This window comes from Glycine max, chromosome 11 (genome assembly GCF_000004515.6).
Source record: "Glycine max cultivar Williams 82 chromosome 11, Glycine_max_v4.0, whole genome shotgun sequence".
NCBI classification, from domain to species: domain Eukaryota; kingdom Viridiplantae; phylum Streptophyta; class Magnoliopsida; order Fabales; family Fabaceae; genus Glycine; species Glycine max.
This window is the reverse complement of record NC_038247.2, coordinates 11,814,535-11,830,661: the sequence shown is the minus strand read 5'-3', so window position 1 is coordinate 11,830,661 and position 16,127 is coordinate 11,814,535. Positions and strand designations below refer to the sequence as shown.

The 16,127-nt window shown below is 38.0% G+C and overlaps 1 protein-coding gene across 1 annotated transcript; it reads right to left on the bottom strand.

Annotated features, from left to right (window-relative positions):
- Window positions 1–12,111: 12,111 nt before the first annotated feature.
- On the bottom strand, window positions 12,112–15,370 carry LOC100798494 (late embryogenesis abundant protein 3). The gene is made up of 2 exons (XM_003538009.5): window positions 14,314–15,370; window positions 12,112–12,479 (listed from the first exon to the last, which is right to left on the bottom strand). The coding sequence occupies exons 1-2, from the start codon at window positions 14,677–14,679 to the stop codon at window positions 12,306–12,308; spliced, it is 540 nt and encodes a 179-aa protein (XP_003538057.1). The 5' UTR covers window positions 14,680–15,370; the 3' UTR covers window positions 12,112–12,305.
- Window positions 15,371–16,127: the final 757 nt, after the last annotated feature.

Here is a 16,127-nt window from a genome sequence, read left to right as displayed (position 1 = left end):
GGTTCCCAATGTTGAATGACCCTAGCAAAGCATGCATCTACGTGATCAAGGTAAAAGCACACTGGAATGAAAAGCAGATAGCACAGAGAACACACAAAACATCATTACATAGATAGAAATATATTTACATCAGGTACCTATAGGGAAGATCCAACAGAGAATTTAGCTTTCCATAATCCAGAAACCTCATTTACAACAAAGAGAAGAACAAGATGAAAGACTACAAAAACACAAGTGGTGAAGATGTCTCCTTCACCTCTAGGATCTCACAATCACTCACAAACTCATCTCAAGCTCTCAGAACGACTTCTGCTTCGAACTTGTGTCTCTGCAAATCTTCACACAGCAAAATCTCTCAGAACTCTTTGGAACTTGGACCTTTCTCTCTCTAGAACATCCTAAACATGCAAAAGCTTCAAGCCAAGGCCAGACTCTCGTGCATGCAGAGGCTTCTTCAAGAAAAATGCCAAACTCGCTTTGCAAATCTGATTTTAGGCTTAAATAGGTGGCCTTGTTCGTGCTCATGCGCTTAGTGCAGATCTAGATCGCTTAGCGCGCATAAATGGATATTGGCTTAGCGCACTTCTTTCGCTTAGCGGATGAGCTAAAGCGGTGTGCTTGATGACCTGGAGCGGTGCGCTTAGTGAACTTGACAGCTCATCTTCTTTTGGATTCTTCCTCGTGCTTAGCCACTGAAGGTTGCGCTTAGCGAATTCTCGCTAAGCCAATAACTTGGCTTAGCGAAAAAGTGAAAAACAACACTACCAAAGTTGTCTATTTAACCTGAAATTGAGAGAAATTGATTATTAAACACACAAAACAAAAGTATAAATTATCTATTACCTATATTTAACAAAAAGTACTTATAGTATTACAAAACAACCATAAATTAGGAAAGTTTGATACAATATACATAGGTTTTATACACAAAAGTTAGTCGTATTCATCGATTAACAACTCCCCTAAATTTACAGTTTTGCTTGTCCTCAAGCAAAAGAGAGCAACTCACTTGTCCTCAAGTGGTAAAACATGCAATGATTATGTACAGGGGTGTATGCATCAAAATTCATTGATTGCATGATGAGAAAGATGAAGCAATGTGTACCTATCCCTTGTTTTCACATAATATGCAGCTAGACAAAGAGGAGAACAAAATGTGAACTATACAGTTAGATGAAGTTAATCATAAGACAAATATCAAGGAAAGTAGCTTAAACCACATTCTCACGGCTACTGTTTCACTCAAGCACAAGTGTTTAAGCTATTCATTGATAACAACTAACAGGAGGTCCAATCTTTGCATTTCATCTCATGCCATCAAGTTAGAAATGTATAAACAGAATTAGAAGGACTTTCTCAGGTTTGTAGTGAGGCTTGGCTACAAAAATTCATTAGTTTTTCTAGGATTCAAAGGCTTAAATTCTAAGAGAGCACAAATCCTAGACTTATCCCAATGATCTTTTCTTGTATTATACACGTAGCCTTCTCACTATTTTTTTTCTCAAGTTTCTTTTGACCTTATTGAAACAACACACTTATTCTTTTTTTTTTTTAACATACAACTTATTTGTTGTGTGTGCTGATGCTTAACCTTTTTCTTTTCATTCGAATTGACTTTCCTCCCCCAAATTTAGAGTAAATTGTCTTAAACCATATGCTCTCCTAGAATCGAAGCAAGGTATCAGGAGATATTTATTTAAGTTCAGGGTTCAAATTTTTTTTTGACAATATCATTCAGCTCAAAAAGGGAGCAAAGGATGCAATTATCATTTAAGGTAAGCTATTTGGTCAAAAGAGCTTGTGTATGTACAATCATGGCCTTCATCATGTCATCATTTATACATTTCATTCTAAAATTTAGAGATTCATGCAAAGATCATTACTCACAGTTAGTCGTTCACTCACAGTTTAAGTTCACACTCTCACTGGTTCTGGTTCAAGCTTTTCTTTCATAATCAATCTGTCTACTGACTAACAATTCTAATTGCAAGTTCACATTCTTGTTCTTTCTTTGTCTAACATACATACTTGCTGAAACTCATGAAAAGAAACACACATCTCATCTTAAGCATGCATTCAATTTAAAACAAGGCATACAACCATTTTCACAAAATAAATAAACTACTTCACTGCCATACCATCAAAAGTTAAGTTTAATACCTCATTTTAAGGTACGAAATTTCGTGCTCCTTCTCTCTTTCTCCCTCTCTTCATCTTCTCCTCCTTCAAGCTTTTATCCATGGCTTCCTATGGTGGTGAACTTGTGTTTGAATCATCTTCTCCTTGAAGTGGCATCTCTAATCATCTTTCTTCCTTATCCATTCTGCTGCCATTGAACTTCAAGAAACAAAGGACTTCATTGATGAAGAAGATCCAAGGTCTACAAGCTCCACATGGAGCTACATCACCGGATGTTCAAGCGGCCAACATCACTTATTCATATTCCCACATCCAGTTGATCTAGGGGAATCTATTCGATGGCCTATCGAGTGAAGATCCATACACGCACCTTGCCACATACATCGAGATCTACAACACGGTGAAGATAGCGAGAGTGCCAGAAGACGCCATCCGCCTCAACCTATTCTCTTTCTCCTTGGCCGGTGAAGCAAAAAGATGACTTCACTCGTTCAAGGGGAATAAATTATGGACATGGGAAGAGGTGGTGAAGAAGTTACTGAAGAAGTACTTTCTAGAGTCCAAGACCGCTGAGGGAAAAATGAAAATCTCATTATTCCACCAACTCCCTCATGAATCGCTGAGTGAAGCACTTGACCACTTCCATAGGTTACTCCAGAAGACTTTTACACATAGGTTCAGTGAGCCAGTCCAGTTAAACATATTCCTTGATGGCTTGCGACCCCATTCTAAGTATCTCCTCGATGCCTCCGCTGATGGGAAGATTAAACTGAATACTCTAGAAGAAGCCATGGAGCTGATAGAGAATATGGTAGCCAGTGATCATGCCATCATCCATGATTGAGCCTATACACCCATAAAGAAAAGCCTTCTTGAGCTTACTTCTCAAGATGTTATATTGGCTCAAAACAAGCTCCTGCCCAAGACCTCAGAGACCCTCACAACAACTCTGAGTAATCTCCCTCAGCAGCTGCATGCAGTGCAACCTTCTCTATCTCTAGTTATGGCCATTGGGGGATGCAACATTTGTGGTGGTGCTCATGAGTCAGGCTCGTGCATGGCTCAAGACGATGCATCTAATGAAGTCAACTACATGGGTAGTCAGAATCATCAAGGATTCCATTAAGGAGGACCACCACGATTCCATCAGAGAGGAAATTTCTCTCAGGGCCAAGGTTGGAGATCCCATCTAGGGAATAACTTCAACCAAGGAGGTCCATCCCTTCATCCTTCCAACCAAGAGCCTAATATATATGAGAGAACCACCAAGCTAGAAGACACACTGGCGCAATTCATGCAAGTCACTTTGTTACACCATAAGAGCACTAAGTCAGCAATCAAGAATCCGGAGATGCAGGTGGGCCCATTAGTTAAGGAAATGGATGAAAAGCACACTAGAACATTTATGGCCAATACTAAGAAGAATCCCAAGGAGGAATGCAAGGCAGTCATCACTCGAAGCTAGAAGAAAAAGGATGTTGAGAAAGCTGATGGAGTATTGGAGGACGTGAGCAAAGGGGGAGAAGATGATACAAAGAGGGAAGAAGATGATGAGAGACAAGAGAAGGATGACGAGGTCTTAATCCCTATGACCAAAAGTCAATTAACTTGAGAGACTAGAAGAGAGATACCACCAGCCTCACTAAGGGAAGCCTCATACCCTTTGATGCCATCAAAGAAGGATAAGGAGCGCTACTTCAAGCGGTTCCTCAACATGTTCTAGAAGTTGGAGATCACTATCCCTTTTGGAGATGCCCTATAGTAGATGCCGCTATACACAGTTCCTAAAGAACCTCCTTACAAAAAAGGGAAAGTACATCAACAATGAAACCATTGTGGTAGAAGGAAATTGCAGTGCAATGATCCAGAAGCTACCACCCAAGTTCAAAGATCTAGGAAGCGTGACCATCCCATGCTTTATTGGGAATGTATCCGTAGGGAAAAATCTTATTGACTTAGGGGCAAACATCAACCTGATGTCCCTTTCCATGTGCCGGAGAATTGGGAACCTAAAGTTGACCCTATGAGGATGACGCTCTAGCTGGCAGACTGCTTCATCATAAGACCATTCGGGGTTGTTAAAGACGTCCTGGTCAAAGTCTGCCACTTCACTTTTTCGGTGGACTTTGTGATCATGAACATTGAAGAAGATGAGGAGATTCCCTTAATCCTAGGGTGACCATTCATGATGACTGCAAAATACATGGTGGACATGGGGAATGGAAACTTAGAGCTGAGCATGGATGATCAAAAGGTAACCTTTAACCTGTTTGAGGCAATTAAGCATCCTATTAATAACAAGACGTGCTTCAAGGTAGAGGTAATTGAGCAAGAGGTGGACCACGCTATGCAACACCTGGCTACTCACTCACCATTGGAAAAGGCTTTGATAAATGCAGTTAATTTCCTGACCAATGAGAAGGAGAAAGATATGGAAGCCTATCTGGAGGATTTATAGCGATTGAAGGAGATTCATGCAGGGGAAGATGTTGTTGAAGATTTGAAGAAAGACAGCCCTACAGAAAATCCAAAGGTGGAGTTAAAGACCCTACCCACACACCTTAAGTACATTTTTATAGAGGAGAATGAAGTTAAGCCGGTGGTGATCAACAATGATTTATCATCAGAAGAGGAAGCACAATTGATGGAAGTTCTCAGGAAACACAAGGAAGCTATTGGGTGGCATATCTCATATCTCAAGGGAATAAGCCCAAGCTATTGCATGCATAATCATAATGGAGAAGGAGTATAGACAAGTGCGAAAACCGTAGAGGAAAATCAATCCATCCATGAAAGAAGAAGTGAGGAAAGAAGTCCTCAAGTTACTTGAGGCTGGACTCATCTACTTTATTTCTGATAGTGCTTGGGTAAGTCCAGTCCAAGTGGTGCCCAAGAAAGGAGGTATGACAGTAGTCTGAAATGAAAAGAATGATCATATTCCTACTCAGGCTGTCATAGGTTGGAGGACGTGCATCGACTACCGGAAGCTCAATAAAGCCACGAGGAAAGATCATTTTCCTTTGTCATACATGGATCAGATGATGGAGCGGCTAGCAGGACAGTCTTTTTATTGCTTCTTGGACGGGTACTCAGGGTATAATTAGATCGCAGTGGATCCCAAGGACCAAGAGAAGAAGGCTTTTACATGCCCTTTTGGTGTCTTTGCCTCATAAGGATACCATTTGGATTATGTAATGTACCAGCCACTTTCCAGAGGTGCATGTTAGCCATCTTTGCTAATATGGTGGAGAAGTGCATAGAGGTCTTCATGGACGATTTCTCAATTTTTAGGCCCGCCTTGGACTGCTGGTTGACTAATTTAGAGCTTGTGCTACGAAGATGTATTGAAGCAAATCTGGTGCTAAATTGGGAGTAGTGTCTCTTCATGGTCCAAGAAGGAATAGTGTTAGGTCACAAGATTTTAGCCCAAGGCATTGAGGTGGACAAAGCAAAAATGGATTTCATCGAGAAGCTACCACCACCAGTAAATGCTAAGGGTATTAGGAGTTTTATTGGACATGCAGGTTTCTATCGGAGGTTCATCAAGGAGTTCTCTAAAATCACCAGACCATTGAGAAACTTTCTAAACAAATACGTAGTATTCAAGCTTGATGAATAATGCTTGGAAGCTTTTCAGACTTTGAAAGCTAAGCTTGTATCTACCCCAATAATGGTTGCACCTAACTGGAGCAAGGAGTTCAAACTGATGTGTGATGCTAGTGACTATGCTATAGGTGCAGTTCTGGGACAACAACGAGACAAGATATTCCATGCCATATACTATGCCAGCAAGGTCCTGAATGACGAACAGTTAAATTATGTGACCACTGAAAAGGAAATGATGGCCATTGTCTATGCCTTAAAGAAGTTTCGATCTTATCTGGTGGGTTCAAAGGTAGTCATCTTCACGAATTATGCAGCAATCAAATACCTTCTCACCAAAGTAGATTCAAAGCCAAGGTTGATAAGATAAGTCCTGTTGATTCAAGAGTTCGACATCACATCAAAGGCAAGAAGGGATCCGAGAATGTGGAAGTGACGCAAGAGGAACAAGAAGTGAAGGATGAATTTTCAGATGAATCCCTCTTATTTGTAGCTACAAGGTCATGGTTCACAGACATTGCCAACTACAAAGCCACTGGAGTCATTCAACAAGATCTCTACTGGAACCAGTGGAAGAAATTTCTTCATGATATCCACTTCTACGTCTGGGATGATCCTCATTTTTTTCAAAATTGGAGCAGATAATTTGATGAGAAGGTGTGTAACCAGGGAGGAGGTTTAAAGCATATTGTGGCACTGTCACAGCTCACCTTATGGAGACCATTATAGTGGAGATAGGACAACTTCCAGAATACTTCAGACTAGATTTTTCTAGCCCTCCATTTTCAAGGATGCCCATGACCACTTACTTCGCAGTGATCAGTGCCAGAGAACAAAGGGAATTTCAAAAAGGAACGAGAATTGTAGAACATCATTGAGGTAGAGGTTTTCAACAGCTGGGGGGATTGATTTTGTGGGGTCCTCAACCATCCTCACACGGGAAAGCATACATCCTAGTGTATGTTGATTATGTGTCTAAATGGGTGGAAGCCATAGCCACTCCACAGAATGATGCTAGAATCATGATCAAATTTCTGAAAAAGAATATTTTCTCCCGCTTTGGAATACCTAGAGTGTTGATCAGTGATGGGGGTACGCACTTCTGCAATGCACAACTGCAGAAGGTTCTGAGACACTATAACGCCAGACATAAGGTGGTTTCACCTTATCATCCTCAGACCAATGACCAAGTAAAAGTGTCAAACAGAGAGATGAAGAGAATTTCGGAGAAGACCGTCACCTCTTCAAGGAAAGATTGGGCAGCAAAGTTGGATGACGCCTTATGGGCTTACAGGACTGCATTCAAGACTTCCATAGGCCTCTCACCTTTTTAGATGGTCTATGGGAAGGTGTGTCATTTGCTGGTGGAATTGAAGCACAGGGCCTACTAGGCCCTCAGACTACTCAATTTTGATGAATCCTTATCTAGTGAGAAGTAGAGACTGCAGCTGCTAAAGCTAGAAGAGATGAGATTAAATGCCTATGAATCAACCAGGATCTACAAGAAGAAGATAAAGGCGTACCATGACTAGAAGCTACAAAAGAAGAACTTCCAGACTAGTCAACATGTGCTACTATTCAATTCAAGACTCAGGCTCTTTCCAGGGAAGCTCAAGTTAAAATGGGCAAGACCCTTTGTGATAAAAGATGTCAAGCCACATGGAGCAATGGAACTCATAGATCCAACTTCAAGTGAACCAGAGAGGAGTTGGATTGTGAATGGACAATGCTCGAAGGTCTATAATGGGGGCCACCTAGAAAGACTGACCAACGTCATCTATCTCTAGGACCTATGAGGGATCCGGCATCAAGCAAGTGACGTTAAAGAAGCGCTTACTGGGAGGCAACCCAGGATTTCCTCTATCTTTTTCTTATTTTCCATTTTTTTTATTTTTATATAAAAAAAACTTCTTTTCAGAAAATGGAGGATATTAATCATTTTAACTGATTTTGTCGGTTGATGAGGGAAGATTGTGATGATTTTAAGAAAAAGCTTTCCACGCTGAGCAAGCCATCTCGCGCTAAGCTCGCCCAAGGCACAAATGGGCTAAGCCCAGGCATCCCATTAAGCACCACTACCACTGATTGGAGGGAAGATCAAGGGACTCGTGTCCATCAGATGCTAAGCGCGCCCTACACGTTAAGCGTCAACACCATTAATGCAGCTGTAATTGTCAGGCTACGCGCTAAGTGCCACACTCACGCTAAGCGCGTCCCTCGTAACTATTGGAAGTTGAAAAACCACTTGAGACTATAAATTCTCCTTCTCCCTGTTACTCTTTACACATTTCTTGTGCACACATTGCATTTCTCTGCCCTGTTCACATTTTTCTTACATTCTTGTCTTTGTTGTGCTAACATTCTGAGTTTATTTGGTAAGAACAATAATGTTTTCCTGCATGCATCATACTCTGTCATTGTTGCCTTGATAAGCTCGCTAAGCCCATCACAATGGTTTAGCGAGATCTTATGTTTTAGGCACACATTGAGTTTTCTGGGTTGTGATGAACACGCTAAAAGCCCCTTGGCGGCTTAGCGCGAGCTTGAGTTCTGGACTCATTTGATGAACGCGCTAAGTGCCCCATGGCGGCTTAGTGCGTGCTTACATTTTTGGAAAAATTAGGATGAACGCGCTAAGTCACCACTGTGTGCTAAGCGCATTCCTGAGTCTCATGCATTTCTGGGTTTTGTTATTGAATGTTCATGCACAGGCTTAGCGCGTAGTCTCGTGCTAAGCCCCAGCAAGTGCATTGGCGCTAAGCGCCCACTAGTGGCTTTGCGCCCATCCATTTTTTATTTTTTTATTTTTATTATTATTAATTCTAGTATTAACAATTTCTTTTGTTTCTTTCTTGGTTATTTTGCAGATGGCTTCTAGGAAACGCCAAACCGGACCCAGCCAAACATATGAAGGGGATTCCACCTGGGACTCCTCTCGGTTCATCTCAGAGACAGCATGGCACCGATATCAAGACAAAGTTCATCTCCAGAACATCCTTCCGGAGAGAAACATGGAGCTTGCCCTAAGGATGTACAATGAATTTTTTGGCGAGCTCTAGCACAAGCGACTCACCAGGCTTCCTGAGAAGGAGATTGATGTGGCCCTGGTGAAGGATTTCTACTCCAACGTCTATGACCTGGAGGATGTCCGAAGATGTGCGTGGTGAGGGGGACTATTTGATTCGACGCATAGACGTTGAAAAAAATTCTAGGTACTCGATCATCATTGCTGAGGGGGAGCAACTTTCTACTTACTCCCAGTACCTCCACACCTACCTGGACTATGAGGCCATTGCGGCCAAGTTGTGCACCCCAGGTGGGCGATTTTTGTTGAACGTCAAGGGAGCTCTATGGAAGATTTTGTAAAAGGATCTCACCACCTTAGCCCAGTCCTGGAGCGTGCTTTCATACTTCAACATTGCTCCGACCTCCCATACCTTTGATATTAATGTGGACCAGGCTCATGATGAAAATGGACATGGACGTGGGCAACATGATTTCCTAGCAGATTACACAAATCGCCCAATCCAGTACGTCTCGACTTGGGTTCCCTGCACTAATTACTGCACTTTGTGACGCTTAGGGAGTCAACTCAAACACCCTGACATACGAGTCCCTCAGCCTGGTGATCAACCTGGCCCACATCAAGAAGAATTGTTGGAATCCAATAGATTCTTCTATCACATTTCCAAGGCCGAGGCGGGTCTGGGCCTGAGCTACTCAGGACGCACCACTAGTCGTCCTACCTCCAGCCGCACCTTCTCCTGCTGGACCTTCCTCTTCCTGCTCTTCCAAGTAGGAGCCACTTGTCTGGATGATGCAGTGCATCCATCATGGCCAACGCCTAGTCATCGAGAACTTGCATCAGTTGTCTATTCACCTCACCATGGATCCTCCACTGATGACGCTAAAGGACTTCATTTAGTGAGTTGTTTGGTCGGGAGTCCAACCTTTTACTGACTCGGGGGGAGGGGGGTGATACCTCTGGCCTGTAGATGTCGCAACCGACAATGATTATGTTGCAGATCTCACAGTCGCTCAGGGCGGTTGGGACCCATGGCCCACATAGGACCAAGGCTCGACAAGGATTTTTCTTTCTTTTCTTTTTCTTTATTTTTTATTTTATTTCCTTTTTCTTTTAAATTCAGTGTAATGTCTTTTGCATTAATGATAATTTAATTTCAGCAATTAATTTCATTTCAATTATTAAATAAAAAAAATTCATGATAGACATAAGTAATCAGTAATTGGTTGTGACTTGTTCTGGATAAATTGATGCATGAGATACACTGTGTACTGATGAGATAATGGTGAAGGTTCTAGTTTTTGTGAGAAGGGGTTATTGTGAAGTAATGAAGTATGAATCGAAAAACAAGAGTGAAGAGGTTAGCAAGTCTAAACAAAAATCATGGTATGCTAAGTCGAGCACTTCATAAATGTCTGGTGAGGTGTGTGAACTTATAATTGTGAGAGAACGATTATCCTTAATTTTCTAATTTTGCATGATTCTTAGACTGTTTGAGCACATGCATAAGGTGGAAATGATCAAGGCCTTGTTTTGATTTTCTTAGTCACTAAGCCAAAAAGCCAACCTGTTATTAGAATGAATCCCTTGCACCCTGTTGAGCCTAATGCAATAAATTAGTTTTGAAACCTGAGCCGAATGAAATTAATAACCACCTTATCTTAGGTTGTAGGAGAGCACGGGTCAAGATAAATTTACCCCTAATTTGGGGGAGGAAGATTTTTGGTTTTGGGTGAAAATTTTTGTTTCAAGAACATCAATGACATCACACACTTAAATGTAAATAAGTTGCTACAGTACTAGTTTAAGTTAGTTATTGCCAAAAAAAAATTATGTTTCAAATAAAAAGTTGTTAGCAACTAAGTGTCAAATAAATTTTGTGTTGTTAGGAATAAAAGACAAGAAAGTTGGAGCTATGAAACATAAAGTCATGGGTCATCAGAAAAACATGAGGTAGGTGTTCTCTTAGAACCTAATTTTGATTCCAAAGAAAAACCATGAGTTCTTTGTTAGCCCAACCACGTCACAAGCCTAAAAAGCCCTTAGTGATCCACAATATGTATGTATGATTGCCTTAACTGAGAAGAAGTACTGTAAAGTTGAGAACATTAGTTCAGTTGTTGAATTTAAAACATTCTTAGCCGAGACATTTGTGTGTTGAGGGAAACACTAGCCTTGTGAGGAATGAAGGGTGTTGTAATTCCACCTTGATGAAATTTTTATTTGCTAACCTTTTTCATCTCCATGTGCATTTCTTCATACTTTCATCACAAGATCAAGACAAATGCAAGCTCATGATTAGTCATTGAAAGGTTTGAAAAGGTTTCACAGTTATCTCATGTGTCAGTACATTCAGAACTTGTCTTTTGCTCGAAGACAAATAAAGATTTTTATTTAGGGGAGTTGATAACTACGAAATTTGAGTTAATTTGATAGTCAATTTTGGCTAAAAAAGATTATCATTTCTTCACTTTATTATTGTTTTTAATGAAATAATGAAGAAATTAATATTCTCACAATTTTTATCAGCAGAAGTCAAAAGAAAAAGATTTCAGATGCTTTAGAAGAAAATTGATGCAAAAACTAAAAGAAAAAGCCTTGAAGAAATGTTGGAAGAACTGGACAACTCACTTGACGCGCAATTCAGACTTAGCACATATGCTCACTTAGCGGGCAAACTCAGGCTTAGTGCAAAGAAGACCCACGAAGAAGTCCAATGGCACGCTTAGCGCGACATTCAGCGCTAAGCGCATGACCAGCTCACTAAGCCCAGAAGAGACGCACTTAATGCAAAGTCAGCATGAAAAATAAGCTACCTTGGACCTATAAAAGGAGGAAGAAGTAGAAGGAAAAGATACCGAGTCTCAGAGCTCTCTATTGAAAATATCCAAAACCTGAACCTATCTCATAGGAAAAATCCTCATTCTCTAACCATTCCTCCCTTATTCTTTTAATTTTCAAATTCTTTATTTCTTCTATCCATTACAATTCCTTTTTTCTTGCTTGCAAATTAGACATACATCAACTAAGTACAAATAAAATTTTGTAGATTCGACACATAGACTTTTATTTTAACTTCACTACTTGTGACTAATTGATATACTTGCCAACAAGGTAACAAGAACAAAAAATCATTTTGATATCATAAATAAAAAGATCACTACTTGTGACTAATTGATATACTTGCCAACAAGGTAACAAGAACAAAAAATCATTTTGATATCATAAATAAAAAGAGTCATTGAAAATAAATGAAAGATATTTCAAGAATGATAAATTAAATAATATAAAATTAGTTAAATTTGCTTAAGGAATGATAACTCAGCACTTCCTTTTGGACCATCAGCTGCAAGGTTTCACCACTTTTATAAAGCATTTTTTCAATACTAAAAAAATTTACAATGACATAGTACCAGACTAGTAAAAAACAAAGAACTAGTAGTTAACAAGATACCATTTGCATATTCAGCAGTTATAAAGCTACTTTAATTTTACTCAATAACACATTTAAAAAAGAGGAAGCACTGCACTTCAAACTTCAACTTAGTTCATTTAGGTTAGCTGCGGTGGCCATGGATGCCGCCACTCCGCCAGGTTCAGCAACCACTTCCGCCGCATCTCTCTGCCATGGAAACTGCACCTCTGCAGTATACACAGCCTCAGCATCTTCTTTTGTCACCGCCTTGTCCACGGGGAGCTTCTCCGCCGCATCCTATAAGATATCATAATTAATCTTATCCGTTAGATTGCAAATAAATGAATGCTTGAAGATAAAAAATAACTTCAAAGAATTATATTCATGTAAATTGATTCTGGTATATAAGCTCCCTAGGATTACTTCTACTTCCAAAAGAAAGAACATATTGATACACATATTTTTGTCTCTTTTTTTATATTTTTGTATTTCTCTTTCATTATATAAATTGTGGTAAACATTTATATGTAAACATCATATTACTCATATCAAACTACTGCACATATATAATGACACTTTCACACACTTGTTCAAGTCACTCTTTTATATCCTTAGAAAAGTTTTGTAACACTCGTTTTTACAATTAAATAATTTTAATAAAAATCTAACTTTATAATTCTCTCTCTAAAAAAACTATATAGTTATTGTGAATTTATTTAAGGAGACCCACTTAAAATCAAGTTATACGAAGTGCGTGTTATGTGTAACACATTAATTAATTTCTTCTAAGAACTCTAGCCAAATTTATTAACCGAATTAATGATATATAAGAAAATAAATTTGATTTCTAATTTTTTTAAGACTTTGATTTCTTTGGACTGAAGTCTTTTAAATAAAAAATAGTTATCAATAAAATTTTCCTGAATCCACTCAAAATTTCCAAACTTTTAGAGAAAAGCATCTAACTTGTTGAAAAAAAGAAATATCTAACTTAGTCTTTAATAAATATTAGAATACTTTAATTGCTAAAGCAAAATTAACCATATTTAATCATGTCTCCGGCCTACCAAAAAAGAATCATGTCTCCTTTTTTAATTGATATTTTTTTTCAAATTAAAATTTGGTGTATCAGTTCTAAATATTGAAAGAAAAAAGTAGCGTTATTTTAATGATTATGATTTGAACAATATTTTAATGATTTACTAACTTTTAAATATTGAATTTCTTACTTTAAAAAAATATTGAATTTCTTATTTGAGGGATGACGGAACGGGTCCGGGTCCCATTACGGAAGGAAAAAAGAAACTTTAACGTGAGGTTAGAAAGAGTTTTCAATTTGTCGGCAATAACTTAAACTTACCCGCTTTTTTAAAAATCTTTCATTTCCTAATTTTAAATTACCTAATTATTAAATAAAAAAAATATTTTTTCCAAAAAAAAATAAAATTAAACGTCTATTCATATATAATATTTTGTATTTTTTTGTGAATATGTAATATTTTGTATTGTACTTATTTTTCAGTACAAAAAATATTTTTTGTAATAAAATATATTATTTTAATACAATTATATGTATATATTTTTATGAAATATAGATATAAATATATTAAATATTTATATCATTTTAATAAAATTAAGCATCTCATTTTTTTATAAAACATATATCTATATTTTAATACTCTTCCAAAAAAATACTTATACATAAAAATTCTACATATATTATTTCGTCTTAAACCTATAATATGCAAATACCGATCCTGAGTGCATTCTAACAAGATAATAACAAATGTTACTAATTCAAAAACGATTTTTTTAAAAAAAATAATATTTACTCTAAATATTATCTATAAATTGATTCTTGCGTTCAATTTTCTATAAATAAAAAATTAGTTAATAATATTTTTAGAAGGTTTCATAAATCAGGCTCCTGTCACCTTATCTAACTCATGCCTAAAACGGGAGCTTCCTGTACAAGGTTTTAAAAAACGGCATGCCATCATGATTTGATTCATAACATCACAACTTTTTTTAACTGTTTACGACCACAATAATGGTCACATTTATCTGTGATTTACTGTGATATTAACAAATGCAAAACCTTGCTCATGCATAATTGTAACGGTGTTCTTACCGTTAAGATATCGGAAAGTTTCGTCATGTCTTGGACTCGCATGACGTGACTGTTGAAAGTAGCTGCTTCTTGTGCGGTTTCACCCACCCCACCGGACCTCACCTTATTCTCTCCGGTGGCCCTAATCTCCGCGACGCCAATCGCATCGGCGTCATTTTGGTCCACTGGTTTATCCCCGATCGATATTGCCGCCGCTTCCAGAGCTTCTCCGATGGTTATGGGGTCGCCATCTATGGCAGCCGAACCGATACCGGCGGACACCACCGGCGCAGCGTGAGGCTCCGCGGCGGTGGAGACACCGAAAACGTCGCCGCATTCGGTGGGTTCACCGTCTGCTTGTGGCTTCTTGGTTTGGCCATGACTCATTGGTTTTTGTTTTGGAAAAAAAGGTTTGGTGTAAGCGTAGAAGTGTTAATTAATTTGACTTCTACATGCCCAAGAGTATTTGGAATGTTTTGGATGGTGCATGCTGAACACGTGTTGGTTTTGCAGAGACAAAAGTTGAAGGTGGCCTTTAGTTCTACGTCCACCTTAGGAGATACTTGAGTTACTTGCTGTGGTGTACTAGTACACGTGGCTTTTAGTGGTGCGTGTATAAAAACGGTGGATATATAACTGCCCTGGACTCTCGCTTGCTATGAAGTATAAGCTTGTTCCCCTCAACAAATATTAGCTTTGCACAATTTTTTTCTCTCTCTAACGAATATGAATTTGATTCCTCTTATTAATACAAGAATTTTATCGATAATATACAAGTATTTTGTATTTATGTAAATATTTTTTTATTCGGTGTGAGTTTTATCTCACCTAAACTTTTCGGTTATGAAAAAAAGCAAAACTTATTGCCTGGTTCTTGGCAGCCTAGGGGAGGTAAAACCGACATTCCTATTACAAAGATAGTATGGAATACTTTATTATTTTTTAGTAAATATAAATAATTTTAAATTTTAGTTAGTTACTTAGTATTAATTACAATTTCTAATTTATCATAATAAGATATATTTGTTGGCTGAAAATCCTCATGTCTAAGATCGTGTATCATAAGATCGTGTATCATGTCTTTTATACTATCTTTGATTTCTACTTTAACCGGGTCACTGTATCAGACACAATTCATCATGTCATATTTATTTTGTATAAATTAAATACATCCCCTCACATATAAAATATGATTTAATATCATTCAATGACTGTCTTCTCTCATTCACACATTTAAGACATACACATAAATATTTTTCACTCATTATTGGTGCATTTTGTTGTGCAAATTGAAAGAAATCTTCAACCCCTTTTTCATACTCGTCACTCAAGTGTGATGCTTTCATCCAACTTTGATCTATGTTTTGTGTATTGTGATACCGGCTAAATTATGACATATACATGAAAATCTCACTTTTTTCATAAAAAAGTGTGACCTTATCCCATTCAAAAAGATGTTTTTTATACTTGATTTATTCATACATACAAGTTAAGTAGGTTATGTAAAATTTGATGAAATTTCGACAGTATTTCATCATGAAAGGATGACATGAATTCACCACGATCAAATATGCACTAAACTAAAATTTCATCAAATTTAACACAACATACTTAACCTATAAGTATGAATTAAGTATAAGAAATGACTATTCTCAAACTGTCCAAATAAACAATTCAAAATTCAATATAACAATTAATCCAAATTGTCCGTATTAATCAATGTATTGAATATCAAATGAAAAATTATGATTCACTCACAATACACATAACTTTAACATTAAACAATACTCCGACATGAACAACAATGTAATAACCACTAAAGTGTAAAATGAGAT

Coding starts and splice junctions, on each gene's coding strand:
- LOC100798494 (XM_003538009.5), bottom strand. CDS start 14,679: ATGAGTCATGGCCAAACCAAGAAGCCACAAGCAGACGGTGAACCCACC. Junction 12,480..14,313: donor AACTTTCCGATATCTTAACG/GTAAGAACACCG, acceptor GATATCTTATAG/GATGCGGCGGAGAAGCTCCC.